This window comes from Podarcis cretensis, assembly GCF_951804945.1.
Source record: "Podarcis cretensis genome assembly, chromosome: 4".
Lineage (NCBI taxonomy): Eukaryota > Metazoa > Chordata > Lepidosauria > Squamata > Lacertidae > Podarcis > Podarcis cretensis.
Genome location: NC_137173.1, coordinates 41,470,522 through 41,485,088, shown reverse-complemented (window position 1 = coordinate 41,485,088; position 14,567 = coordinate 41,470,522). Strand labels below are relative to the sequence as shown.

The following is a 14,567-nucleotide window of genomic DNA, read 5'->3' as shown; positions in this document are numbered from 1 at the left end:
CTCTATAAGGGTGCATAAGTTGTATACAACTGGGTATGAGGAACAAAGGAGAACAAGTAGACAATTAGAACACAAATGGCTTGTGCATGTGGAAACTGATTTTCATTGGGCAAACCATATGCATGAGGAAAATAGCTCTCCCATGTGTGAAAACGTGTTTCCACATGCATTATACATTTTCCTGGATCACAGCCTATTACTGTGAAATACAGCCATACAGATCTTCATTTCTGTGAGTAAACACCACATGACATAAAAACATGCTGAATATTTGAGATTAAGACTCTGATTCAACCTAGCAGGCACAGAGGCTTGAAGAAAAAGAAAAGAAATGTCCTGCCAATCATTACTATTTGGTGGAGAAGGTGAAGCAGGATTTGGGTGGATTCTGCCCTACACTTCTCTGCCATAACAACTGCTTGGGGATTTTAGCTTTTTAGGAATGGCTCTGCATGTACAACTTTCAGTGCTGGATCAGGGAAAAGAACAGGCATGCACTACCTGTTGGCGTACGTACTTCCTCATTCGCCTAATCAAGGTGCATATGTGTACAATGAGATCGCAGATAAATTGTATGTTGCAAAAGAGGTGGTTAAAAGTTCAATTAATGAGCCTTATACATTGGAAGTGTGATAGGAATTTTATGGTCTTAGATATATGGTAATGTTCATAACCGCACATACATAGATCAGCACAGAAAGACCAACCTGGAACCATTTTGATTCCTAAACTGACCAAATGTTTTCTCTGCAAGGTCAAAATGGAAAAGCCTCCCCATTGTCTCTTCCTTCACAAATCCTGTCTTAAGGGTATGTCTGTGTTTGAATAAGGGTGTGAGCCTTATCATTACAAAAGACTGGCCAGGCTCCTCAGGCAATCCAATCAAGTAACCTGCCAGACAGGAAATAAACAAGGATAAGAGAAAAACAATATTGAAATTTCTGTTTTAAGACCACCTTTTCTGTGATGTATCTGAGGGGTGGTCTTAGGTTACACCCCTCACGTGATGTATGTATGATGTTTCTGGGGGGTGGTCTTGATCTACAGGATGGGAATTTCAAAAGTCTTTATAAACCCTTGCACAGCATTGTTCTGGGTCCTCCTCCTTTCCTGTGTGTGAGGGGAGCACCCTGTTGCAACAGATCAATAAAGATCAAGCTTACTAGCTGCTTTGCTTCTCAATATTCTCTGGTTGGCCTCTGTTATTTTCTCCTACCAATAGGGAACCTATGTAAGGACTCTAGATGGGCTCTTGGATACCCCATAAGGGAAAAGGGCATATTTTTATTTACAACAGAAGATATGGGCTTTGTGACTTTCTGTAGCTAATCACAGTCTTGTTTTATAGCATCTAAAATTTACTAAGCAGTTGTATGCATATTGTAAACCTGTCTTGTTTTTATTTTTAAGACATGTTCCAAAAGGAAAAAGGGATGGGGAGGGTAGAAGAAAACAAGGAGACTCAAGCAGCAGTTTTGCATTTTTTACAATTCTCATAAACATCAGCTTGAATAGCTAGAGTTCAGGGAGAGCAGGAGCTAAATGGCTGCTATTCTCTTCCAGTTGACCGAGTGGGCCCTGCTGTTTCATCTCTCCCTCTGCTGTACGTCGACTGGCATGGCTGCTGATAGAGAGCAGCTGAAGAAGAGGAGGTGCCAAATAATCTATGACAGAGAGGCAGGATTTGTCATAGCTAAACCCCTTGTGACTAATGCTTATCCAGCTTGATTTTAGGAAAGTAAGTCCACAGCTTCTCTGACTATTTCGCTCGCTGGTCCTTCTTCAGTTATATTTTATATTCAGGCATTTAGAAAATTGCCTAAATATAAATATAATCTTAATTTATTGACGAAATCAAGGGCTGATGTAACACATAACCTAATTAAATTATTGCTTGTTTTACAGGCATTCACAGTGATCTATGAATTGCTGTTGCTCTTTGGTTTTTTTAAAGGCGTGGGGCTTTAAGTAAGAAAGTAGTTCAGAGGTCTTTCTTAACCTATTTATGGATTTTTCATATTTTAATTTTATTTAACAGGAATTAAAGGTAAAGGTAAAGGTACCCCTGCCCGTACGGGCCAGTCTTGACAGACTCTGGGGTTGTGCGTCCAGGAATTATATACTGCTTAATTATATAAATATTTTAAGCAGTATACACAAAATATAAAATACCTGAAAACAAGTTTTACTGAAACCAATAGGACTTTCTTCCAAGTGATGGTGTTTAAGATCACATAATGAGTTTTTTAAAAAACTCAATTAACGCCCACAGAAATAGAAATTTCTGCATTAGTATTTCAGCCAGGCCATGGAAAAGACCGTGCTCTCCTATCTCTTCCCCTGCAGCAACCAGATGGAATGGCTACTGATAGATAACATTTAGAGAAGAAACCTTATCAAGATTTCCTTTGTAGCAAATGGTTCAGAGGGAATAAGAATAACATTATAGAAGATTGTTTAGTGGCTGATGTTTCATAATGCTGGCATTTTGATGACTCTGACTCTTGGTTAAAGTTAACCTCTAAACTTAATTGTGGAAAGCAAGCATAAAATACAAAAACTGAACTTTTAATCTTATACCACTCCACTTATCTCTAGCGATTCATGCCTTTCATTAGGATGTGCAAGACATTTTAATTTCACATTTGGCTTATCAATCAGTACTATAAGAGAGCAGCTTGATTGTTATTATACACACAGGGAACAGGAAGTGTGATTGGCTCACACTTCCTATTCTTTATACTTAAAAGTTATTACAGGAAGTGCAAGCTGATCACACTTGCTATTTTCTTACCTTTTTCTAAAGTTTCAAATGGAGCTCCTGTATATTTCTGGTAGAAATGTGCACAGAACTGTTGTTTTTGCTGGTAGCACACCCATACCACAACACAGAGTTTCAGAGAAACAGATATTACACGATCCACTTCATATCATTACATACATACCGTATTGGCCTGAATATATGCCTCACTTTTTCCCCAAATTCCGACCATGAAAAGTTAAAGTGTGACTTAAATTCATGACCTTACAAAAATTGACTCTTACAATATTGCTGCTGAAACAGACATACGGTAAAACAGAATGGGTGTGAGTGCCTGCGGAATTTTAAAGGAGCAGCTTATATTGAGGTATTGACTTTTTTTTCTTTTCCCTCCCTTGAATTTTAAAGGTATGTCTTATATTCGGGTGCGGCATATATTCAGGCCAATACGGTACAATGCAAAGCAGTACACAAGCCATTTATATTTCCGGATCCTTGCAACATATAGCAACACCTGAAGTTCCTCTAAGAAATGAGTTATTACAAGATACATGCCATGTTCAGAGCAATGTTTAAATATTTACATTTCCCATTTATAACAAATGGGAACAATAGCATTTGACTGGAAACATTTTTACTTCTTTAAACATTCAGATAAGTAAATGGTACTAAACTTGCTTCGCAAGTAACCCATCATAAATACTCATCTTCCAAGAATTATGTTCTAAGAAGTGTTCTGCAAAACACTTTCGCTACTGTCCAGTTTTTCAAACAATAAGTCATTGGACTAACAACAGCTAATAAAAAGTGTCAAACATTTGTCAGGGGTGACTGCTTCAATGAATCAACTGGCTGGGTTTGCTCAAGGGATATGTTGTCATCTGTCGCCTGCAATGTACTGCAAGCTGAACTCATGAATTCCTCCTTCCTTGGCTCACAGCCTGGAAAACAGAGTCTTTTCCAACAGGGGTTACAAAATTAACCTCAGAATGCAAAGGTTCACACAGTAGCTGGATTTTCTAGTTCTGTTGTGGGGGCAGAGGGCACCTCAAGGGCATAGGTGTTAAAGAGATGTGCCACTGACTACAGAATATCGAGACCAGTGCTTCCCAATTAGCTAATTACTGAGGACCCCCTATTTTTCAAAAGCCAAGTCACGGACCTCCTACTTTTGAAAACTTTGATAACTCTATCGTAGTTTCCTCTGCAAAGCATTTTTTTTAACAAAATGTGAGGTAGCCCCTAATAAGCAAAAGATTTTAGGTTGAGGGGAGGCAAGAGATGGGGCTGTGGACCCCCTGGGTGTGTTCCACTGACCCCCGGGGTCCCTGGGGAAACCTAGCCAGATGGGCAGGGTATTATTATTGTTGTTGTTGTTATTGTTATTGTTATTATTATTATTATTAAATTGTTACTATATGTAATATGCCAATAAATTTGAAAAGCTAGTAGAAATAAATATTTGAAATCTGCTGTTACAAACACCTATGTTCATAATAGCTTCACTTTCATCAGCTCCAGGACCAAAGGTTTTCTGACATTTTCTAAATGATCCTTTCCAGGGACAGAAATATGTTGCATTAAGGTCTGAAAAACAGGATGCAAACTTATAGGGTCACAGGATTGTAGAGTTCCAAGGGACCATGAGGATCATCTAGCCCAACTCCTGCAACGCAAGAGTCTTTTGCCCAACATGGGGCTCGAACACATAACCCAGAGATTAAGACCTGAGCTATTCCAGATAAGCGCAAGTTGCACTGGCCGGAAAAAGAACCTGGACCACCCATGTGGCAGGCGAGAATTCTACCACTGAACCACCAATGCTCTGTAATACCCCAATATTAACTAAAACAAAAGCATTGCCACGTTTGCCTTTCATCTGAATGACAACTGCATAAAAGAAAAGCTATAGTCTCTCCCCCACCCCCCGCCACACCATGGTAATGAAATGGTGGGGCATGTGCTCAGTGGTAGAGCACATGCTCTGGTGACTGAGAAAAATCGTGGTGATCTGCCAGTTGGTGCAGTGAGTACTGAGCTAGATGAAACGATGGCCCAACTCAGTATAAAACATCTTCCTATGTCTCAAGAATTATAGCCTACAGCTCTACTATAATCGCATCTCTTAATTTTGGTTTTGTGTCGTAAAAAAGCACACACACATATACTGACAGCTCTCTTTCTCTTCTCCTCCATCTGCAACCCATCTTGTGTCACTCCTCTTAACGCTCCATCTTTCTCTCCCTTGATCTCACACACTAGAAATGCTCAGGCTATTAGAATTTTCATCTGTTTTTTTTACTTAACCACTCTCTACTTTCTCCATTCGCTATAATGCAGCGAAAGGGTTTGATTTGCATTTGCACAGCATTTCCTTCTGTCACAGCACTGACAGGAATGCTACATGAACTTTCGGAATAAATTAAGACTAACTTGGGCTACGCAGTCATCGACATGGCATGAAAACCAGTCATAAATCACACACTAATGTGGCATGTGAGCTTGCCAAACTAGTTTTTGTACTTGGCAGTTATATGCAATCAGTACTTGTGTTCTAAGAAGTTTATTCAAATGATCAGAACTGTACTTCCCTAATGTTTTAACTATAGCTAGCTGCACAGGGTGCGGCAGGATATAAATATCATGTTTTCAAGAGATGGACTAAACAGAAAAAAACACCAACACTGATCCAATTTCACTAAAGTTAGCCAAAAGTCTCTCGGCAAAGTTTTGATTATAGAAGCAAAACACTTTCATTTAAGGCAAGCCATAAGAGAATTGAGAACTCACAATCTCAGTGTTGCTTTCTATCTACAACAAAAGTGGTTTTCAAGAACTTCTACATTTCAGGAATACTATTTGCATCATTTGCCAAACATCCCTTGCATCCCTCGTTTAAATTACTCACTATGCATATTATACACCATTTAAATTGGCTAAATACTAGTGAGATGGTTCCAACCTCCAATATGCCCAGGAATTTTGATGTAATGTTTTGATATTCTCCAAGAAAACGAAACAGTTAAATATGTTGCCTATAACATTCTGGGCTTTTCATTCCTCTCCCCTGAAATAACCCCTCTTTTAATCATTGCAGGAAAATCTCCAAGTCTGGAAAGCAGCAAAGTATGGAAAATACTAGTCACCAAGTCAAAAGCAGAAGGAAACATTGAAAGTCTTGGAACTTTACAATAATTAACAAAATAAAACAAGGTGGAGACAATGGTGATTCTTTCATCCCCTTGACCTTGGCCTCACAGATATATTTTTTCCATCCCGCCCAGGTATTTAAGTAACTGTTCCTCTCATACCCTTTAGGAATTGGAATTGGCTTCTTGTTCATTTCAAGGGTAGTTGCAAAACCTAATGAAAACAATAGTTTTGAAAGGATGCAATTTGACAAGTAAGTACAACATACATATTCTACAATTAAATTGCACAGTCCTGTGGCCCCAGGGAACACAGAATATCTGGGAGTGGAGAGAGAGGCCTGCCCCTGGAGACGGGGACCTCCATAGCCCTTCCTGTTCCAACACTTCCCTGAAATGGGGGGGGGGGGGACGGGACACACACAACACACCAGTTCTAGAGCTGGTTCATTAAAAAAAACCCTGAAACTCCAGGGAGGAATAAAGGTTAAATGTTTCTCCACCCACTATTCCTCTGCAGGGTTCTGAATATGGCACTTGCATACAATTGGCTTGCTTTACCTTCCTTCCCCAGGCTTTTGGGTTGATCTGCCTGAGAATTTCTTGAGCTAAACTTTAGTTTTTAGAAGATATTTATATTTCACATTATATACTACTATGTTTATATGATCTTTAGTTAGGTTTTTCTTTGTCACAGATGTTGCTACAATATTACTGCTCTAAAAAATAGAACAAAGGCAAACTTTTTAAACAATATTTCCTATGTAGAATAATCTGCATGATCTAAAAGAAAAACCTAGCTTTAAGTAAGCAAGTTAATTATTGTACTGCAAGTCCAGTTGAATTCAGTAAGGCTATCTCCCTGGTAAGAATGCTTAGGAGTCCAGGGGACTTCCGGGTTAGCACCATCGGCAATGGCGGCGTTCCTCTGACTGAGAGGAACCCGCTCCGTGGAATTTGGCTCGTGCTGCCGCGGCGAAGGCGGAGACCCTTTAGAAATCCCAGGCGGATGAAGCCTGGGAACGTGGGATTCGGCTGACACCAGGAGCGCCCCCCTACCCACAGGGAAACCCCTTTTCGGGGGTTCCGAAGTGACGTGGGGTCAGCGGCACGGTGTTTTGAATCGACCGCTATTTTTACGGAGTGAAGCCGCGTAGCCGTTGCCGGAGAGCACTGACTTTTTCTTGTGGACAATTGGATTTCAAACAACAACCCGTGAGTAGAACGGAAATTGGATTTTTAAAGTATTTTTAAATTGGCACTGATCGGGGAAGGTCTAAACAGGAAGTCCACCTCCCCTTTCTGTAAATAAACTGAAGCAAAGAACCTGTTAACTAAGGTCGTGGAGAGTTTTATGTAAAGGATTTAAATTCCACTGACTGAAATTACCATCAATATTTTTTTTGGAAGCAGGGGAGCCTGCAGGAGAAGGTTAAAATTCGGGAATTGAAGCGCCACTTCCCTAAACCCGGGAGTGGTCTGTGAGAGCCCGCTGACGGTGAATAGATAAATTTGACAGCTGTCAAGTTAGCTGTCAAGATACAAAAGAAGGACTTTGTTTCTACTGTCCATTTTTGTTACAAGCTTACGTTTAACAAGAAGGAAGAAACTGTTACAATTTAACGTATGGGACCTTTGGGTCTGTGCTGGAAGGAGTGAAAAGGAACTTGAATCCCTCTAGAGGGAGCTTTGGGATATTCGTAAGGAGCAGCTGGGAAATTGTTCTTAAAGATAAAAGCCTTGAGAAATCAGTTTTTGACCTTGGACTGTTTAAGGATGGCGGTCGGGAAGGAAATCAAGTGTGAACTGAACAGGACATTTTATCTCTTGGGAAAGCTGCAAGACCAGATAAATGTTATGGCTACTAATGTTGTAATTTTGGGAACAAAAGTGGGTATTAGTAAAGAAGTCGATAAGAACTCGGCACAGGAACCTCTTCCAACTGAACAAATTGAAAAATTTGAGAAGGAGAATCATGTGGTAATTAAAGTGATGAAAGGGGGAGCCGCAACCCTACAGAGGCAAATGGTGGACTACAATTTGAGGCCTTACATGATGGCAACAAGGAGAAGCAAATTTTTAGAGATGGAAGCCTGGCTTGGTCTGGAAAATGAAAGATGGAGAGATCACCCTATGTGGAGATCAAATGACCTTTGGATTACAAATCTGAGCCAGGTGGAGGTTGGAGTTTCGGGGGCCTTTGGATTTGAAAGGAGTGTGAAACAAGATTTGGAATATCCTATAGGCCCTATTTTTAACTATGGAAGTTTGGTAGGAAGGAATATGATTACCGTTGGGTTGGAGCTTCCCTGAGATCTGGTTCTCAACACCAAAGACTATCAAAACAACCGGCAGAGGGGACATGAAAGAGATTTAAGAGCCTCGGATTTAAGATCTCCGGGTTGATGGTTTTCTGAGATTGATGGACTTTTGCTAGGGGCCGAAACCGGGGAGGGGATCTGGTGGAAGAAAATTGGGAATTTAAAGTGTATATAATATAATTTGTTTCTTGTTTTTTTTAATGAGAGATGGGAAAATCGTGGAATGGAATCTTTTTTGACCCTAGGGGAAGCGTCTTAAGAATAAGTACAGATATATAAGTTTTGATGAGAGTTAAGATTGGATAAAGTAAAAGTGGATGGTTATTTGGTGAAAGAAAGAATGGAAAATTATAGTATAATGAGATAAGATATAAGGATAAAAATAAGACGAAGGATTTGCTGAAATATTTATATGAATTAGAATATAAAGAGGGGAATTATAGTATGCTAAGATAAATTATTGGGATTAAAACAAAGTTGGAAGGATTTGCTGGAATATCTAATTGAATTAGAATACAAAAATGGGAGGCATGAGGAAGTCAAGGAAATAAGTGAATGTAAGTAACTGAGTTAAAGGTTTGACTTATTTTTTATTTCTTTATTTCTTTATTTTCTCTTTTTTCGGTTTTTTGATGATGTCTTTTTTGTATATGTACTGTTTTTTCTTGTTTTTTCTTCGATTGTTCTCTTTTTATTCTTTTTTTTCTGTAACCTTTAAAATCTTAATAAAAATTTATTTTTTTTTAAAAAAAAGAATGCTTAGGAGTCCAGCAACTCCTTGGACACATTCACACAATCAAATATCGGCTTGATATGCATTACCTTTGTGCACTAACGCACAATCCCTTTGCTGCTGCTGCTTCCTTCCTCTCATCAGGTGAACATCCACAGGAGACTATAACTACCCATTATTTGTGTTTTTATTTTAAAAGCATACAATATCAGAATACAATGTAATAGTAATAGTAAACTTACAACCAACTCATTTACTGCTGGCCATGTCTGGCCAATCCTCTCCAAATGTCTGGCCAAAAGATGTTTGATAGTCCTTGGGGAGTTTGATAAATTGATTGCCACCACACTATCTCTGTAACTATAGTCAATGGTTTCCAAACAAGGCAAGATTTAGAAGTCAACTTTGGTTTGAAGTTGATTTCTTAATTCTGCCTTGTGGCTTATGAGGCCAGGATTTAATCATGCAAATCAGGATCACATCATTTTGTGACTTTCATTAGAAAATTTAAAAGAGAAGCTAGGGTGTGCCTTAAATTCCAGTTATGGTTACTAACCCATTAAAACTAATTATTACCATAGCATTCTAATATTGTGGCCACTTGTAAGCATCTTTCAGAAATGAAAAAAGGATGTCCCAAGGATATCTTAAAATATTTTGTAATATTGAGCATGCCTTTCTCTTGAGGTTGTGCGGAGACAAATGAAAAAACTTACTTGGATACTTCAGCAGATTGCTCCTGTGCTTTCTGTAAATCCTGTGAGCCAGAACTGGTGCTTTTAACAAAGTTAGCCTGTTCCTCTTTGTTTGCTGCTGTCTGGTCACCTCCAGGCGTTGAAATGACAAATATTTCTGGTTTTGGGTGGTCTGCATGTCCACCTTCCTGGTGACTAGCTGGACTTGCAAAGTCTTTGCCAGTTCTGTGGCATCCATCTCCAAGGTTGGAATGCTCAGATTCTTTGTAGGATGATTTTGGAGCAATACCAAACAAACTCCCAAGATACTGGAAAAATCCTTCTTTGGGCTGTCTATCATTACTGGTGTTTTTGCCTTCATGAACTAAACTAGGAAGGCTATTAGCTTTCTTTAATTCCTCCTGAGTGGTGGATCTGCTCAGCTCTTCAGTTGAGAGGTTCTTACTGTCACAGACTGAAATCTGTAAGGAAAGAGGTATTTTATTAATAACAATGGGAGAGAAACTAAATTATATTGTTTATCCTTGCAGGAACCCTATGAGAGGTTGACAACAAAGAAGATTAGTCCGAGAGATGGTGACTCAGGGAGCTTTATGACTGAACAAGAATTTGAACCTTGGACTCTCATATCTAAGTCCAAATCTCTGCCCATTTAAACTCACAGACTGTATTATAAGTGCACTGAAGTGCATTCATGTATAGTACACACTGTTTTAATGCTAGCAATTTGGCTAATGCACTGTAACATGACTCATACTGACAAGACTCCTTTCTGCTTCCATCAGTGGTGGAAACTTAACTTCCTTACAGCAGGCTTAAGGGAAAAGATACCTCGAGTGGTGGGAAATCAGACAGCTTTTTAGTATCAACGGATATTACACCCCGCATACACTCCTGTACAAGCTATTGTGCAACACTGGCTACAGAACAGTACTAGCAGCTATTTTCTTTCTACACCCTATTTATTATAATCCTTTATCCGGTTTACTCTGTAGTGGACATGTATCATGCTTACGTTTAAAATCATCCAAACCACACATTTCAGAACTCTAGCAAAAGAAACACTTTAGGAGGTCAGTACATTCTGGAATGAACATGTAAGTAGCAGTATATTTGCACAAGTGTATGGGTTTATGTTGTTCAGCAGCTTTCTTTCACAAAGAAATGATGGCTGTATCTTAGACCTGTTTCTATTTGAAGAAATAAGAGCTGAAACAAGCATACTGGATGCTATTTAAAAATAGCTAAGTGGGGGGTGTCAAGTTGTAAGATAACCAAGACAAGACAAGACTTTGGTTTCAGCAAATAAAATGTTTATACCTGAGCTAAGGTGTTATATAAGAGGGAATATAAAAGGTAAAAGGTAAAGGTACCCCTGCCCGTACGGGCCAGTCTTGACAGACTCTGGGGTTGTGCGCCCATCTCACTTAAGAGGCCAGGGGCCAGCGCTGTCCGGAGACACTTCCGGGTCACGTGGCCAGCGTGACAAAGCTGCATCTGGCGAGCCAGAGCCGCACACAGAAACGCCGTTTACCTTCCCGCTGGTAAGCGGTCCCTATTTATCTACTTGCACCCGGAGGTGCTTTCGAACTGCTAGGTTGGCAGGCGCTGGGACCGAGCAGCGGGAGCGCACCCCGCCGCAGGGATTCGAACCGCCGACCTTTCGATCGGCAAGCCCTAGGCGCTGAGGCTTTAACCCACAGCGCCACCTGCGTCCCCTAAGAGGGAATATATTCAACCTCAAATCAGAGGTAAACAATTACCTTTAATCTCTGTAAAAGTAACCAGTTTGAAAATATTTTCAAAGACTCTAGTTTTTTTAAACAAAAATATGGGCATCGTAATTGCTTTGTTATGTTTTCAGTAACTCCTGCGTAGCATGGCAAAACGAAGATTCATAAATATGGTCTTCAGTAATATCTGCCTCAGGTTTTTAGAATATCTGCAATTATGCACTATTTTCCTAGTTGGCTAATATATTTTTTCTGCCCCCACTTACATTAAGAGAGAATAATGGTTTTCCTTCCCCTGGTGATTATCTTGTATCACGCCCAAGCTGCTACAAAACTTCTAAGAGTTGTTATTATTTTCTAAATATTTATAGCCTCTTACCAAAAGAAGTTTTCAGAATCAAGCACCATCAACTCTGCACAAAGCCTCAGCCAGTTATGTTTTTTTTTTTTTGCAATAGCATCACAAGGGAAAGTTGGAACTTTAGGGTTAGGGGAACCAGTTATACCAGTTATCTGTACCAGTGGCGTTCACCCAGGAACAAGCACTGCTGTCACCTGCCTTATAATAGCATCACATAAAACAGCAACATGAGAAATGGATGCATACATGGCATATTGTGAACTGTGGATGACATATACAGTGGTACCTCCGGTTAAGTACTTAATTCGTTCCGGAGGTCCATTCTTAACCTGAAACTGTTCTTAACCTGAAGCACCACTTTAGCTAATGGGGCCTCCTGCTGCCACCGCGCTGCCAGAGCACAATTTCTGTTCTTATCCTGAAGCAAAGTTCTTAACCTGAAGCACTATTTCTGGGTTAGCGGAGTCTGTAACCTGAAGCGTAAGTAACCTGAAGCGTATGTAACCCGAGGTACCACTGTATTCTTAAAGGCCCTTAAGCCTCCAATGAACCATATAGATCAGCACAAACAATACTTGGGAACATAAAGAGCATAAACAACTGTAGGAACAAATAATGTGTCATATATAGTTATTTAAACTGATAAAGCAGAATAGCTGGATGGACCTGCTCCATGTAGGATGCTGTTTGGGTTAGCATGCTATTTTGTAGCACCACAGCTGTGCACATCAGCACACCCACAACTCCTCTACTCTAAATTGATTGTTCCTCTGATTCTAATATTGAAAAGCTGCACCAGCACGGCTGCTGGCACATCCATTCCTAATTCCTTATGTGCTTTGAACACAATTTAGTTAAATCCTGTGATTTAAGGGTAAGCAATTTAAACTTCATCCATTTGATTAATGAACATTTATGCCTGAAAAACAATGCAAGTTTGAATATTGGCAAAACTTGTGACAATATTAACATTTAATTAACATTTAATTATCAGAGTGAGTTAAAGGGTCAAGCAATTACCATTTATTAATCTCACTGTCCCTCATATCTGCAACTAAGTAAGTCGTGGCCTTGGACATAGAGAGGCATTTTAATCCATTTCTGGATTTTCTACTCATGTCCCTCTACTCAGTCAGTCAGCTTCCACCTGGCCTCTTTCCTAAATACTAGGTTTTTAAATGTTAGCTTTTTGCTGTTCCACAATGTTGCAACTGTTTCTGGTATAAACAGGCTTATTTTTAAACGGCGCTCTCTGACCCCATTTGCACATAACAATAAGTCACGCTTAATGGCTTATTGGGATCGCTCAGTGTGCTAAAGTATGCCAGCCAATCATTCCTGCATTGTTTCTCGCTGGCAGGAGCAACAATTATAGATTTTTTTGGCTTGTTATGTCTTAACAGCGATCCCAATGTGTTCCACCCCCCAACAAATCACAATCAACAAGCCAAGATCAAACCATGGCTTCAAGAACATGTGGTGTGAGAGGGGAAGAGATAAATGTGTGGCTGTGTATATGTGAAGCTTATGAGTGTGTGTGTGTGTGTGTGTGTGTGTGAGAGAGAGAGAGAGAGAGAGAGAGAAGGGAGGAGGAGGAGGAGGAAGAGGAATGCCTGTGGCCAGTATGTGTTCTATGAGTGCGTGTCTGTGTGACAGTGTGCATCAGTGTGCTGTGGTCACCTTTATTTTTTCCTGGTACTTCAGAATGATCCCTGTTATTATTAGACAGCCACAGTATTGGGGTGGATATGAAGACAGTATTGTGTGATCTTCACAGTCAGGACTAGAAGGACATAGGTGACTTCCCATGGCAAACGTGAGGCTATAAGAGAGCAGAGTGAAGCAGCAATAAATTTGTATGATGGCATGCCCCTGTGGCAGCAATTTGTTGAGTGCCAATCACAGCACTTTCTCAAAATTCGAAATATGCCCATTGGTCCAAGAAGTTTGGCAATCTCTGCACTAGCATGTTTCTCGACCCTGTTAAGTCATTAACCATGACTCATCATAACTTATGTTTACAAATACATATGTTCAGTTTCCTCTGCCTTCTCCATACTTATTTAATTGTTGCTGGCATCCATCTGTCTCGAGAGACAATGGAAGAGCGGAAAAATCAAACCATTGGAGAATCAAAGCACCCGCTATGGCTTTAGAGACCAAATCAATCAATCAATCAATCAATCAATCAATCAATCAATCAATCAATCAAGGCTCCTTTAAAATTAGCAAATAAAAATCTGACCTTTAGCAGCTCTGGGAGAGGGGTGCTCTGCTTTCTCTGAAATGCCACACTGGTACATTCATTTTGATCAATTTCAAAGCTGAAAAAGAGAGAGAGAAGTTAAGCTATTTTAAAAAGTTTTTGCTCATGTGAAACTGTTCCAACAGTAGAAGTAGAGATGAGCTCCTTTTGCTTTTTTGCAGACTGGCCCACCCATGAGGCGGGGTGGAGCAGCTCTGCAAGTGGCAGAAGCCCCTGAGGGGGTACTCCTGCGGGCACCCCCCTCCATCCTGCCAGTGACAAGAGATGGTGGGCAATGGTGCTGGTGGGGTGCGTGACCGCAGTGCCAGAACAAAAATTATCGTTTTGCCCCAAGTGGTGAAACTGGGTGCACTATCCCTAACTTTATTTTCCTGTTTCGCTCTGTCTGGATAGCTTCCCTATTTACACTTTTCAAATTCTTCCTTAAATCTGTTTCTTCAGAAGGGATGGGTGAAGCTGACAGGTTTGGTTTCTCTCCATTTCTCATTTTTCCAATCTTAAGTTCAGTTATCCACATCAGTCTGCAATCCCCCCCCCCCCAAGTCCTC

At 40.1% G+C, this 14,567-nt stretch overlaps 1 protein-coding gene across 1 annotated transcript in view; it reads right to left on the bottom strand.

Moving 5' to 3' along the window:
- Positions 1-14,567, bottom strand: part of CRYBG3 (crystallin beta-gamma domain containing 3) — a 62,988-nt gene that overhangs the window by 37,206 nt on the left and 11,215 nt on the right. The window contains exons 2-3 of the mRNA XM_079974734.1: positions 13,999-14,077; positions 9,681-10,120 (exon numbers count right to left, since the gene is read on the bottom strand). Of these exons, the coding sequence (XP_079830860.1) occupies positions 9,681-10,120; positions 13,999-14,077 (519 nt within the window). The remainder of the gene's footprint in view (positions 1-9,680; positions 10,121-13,998; positions 14,078-14,567) is intronic.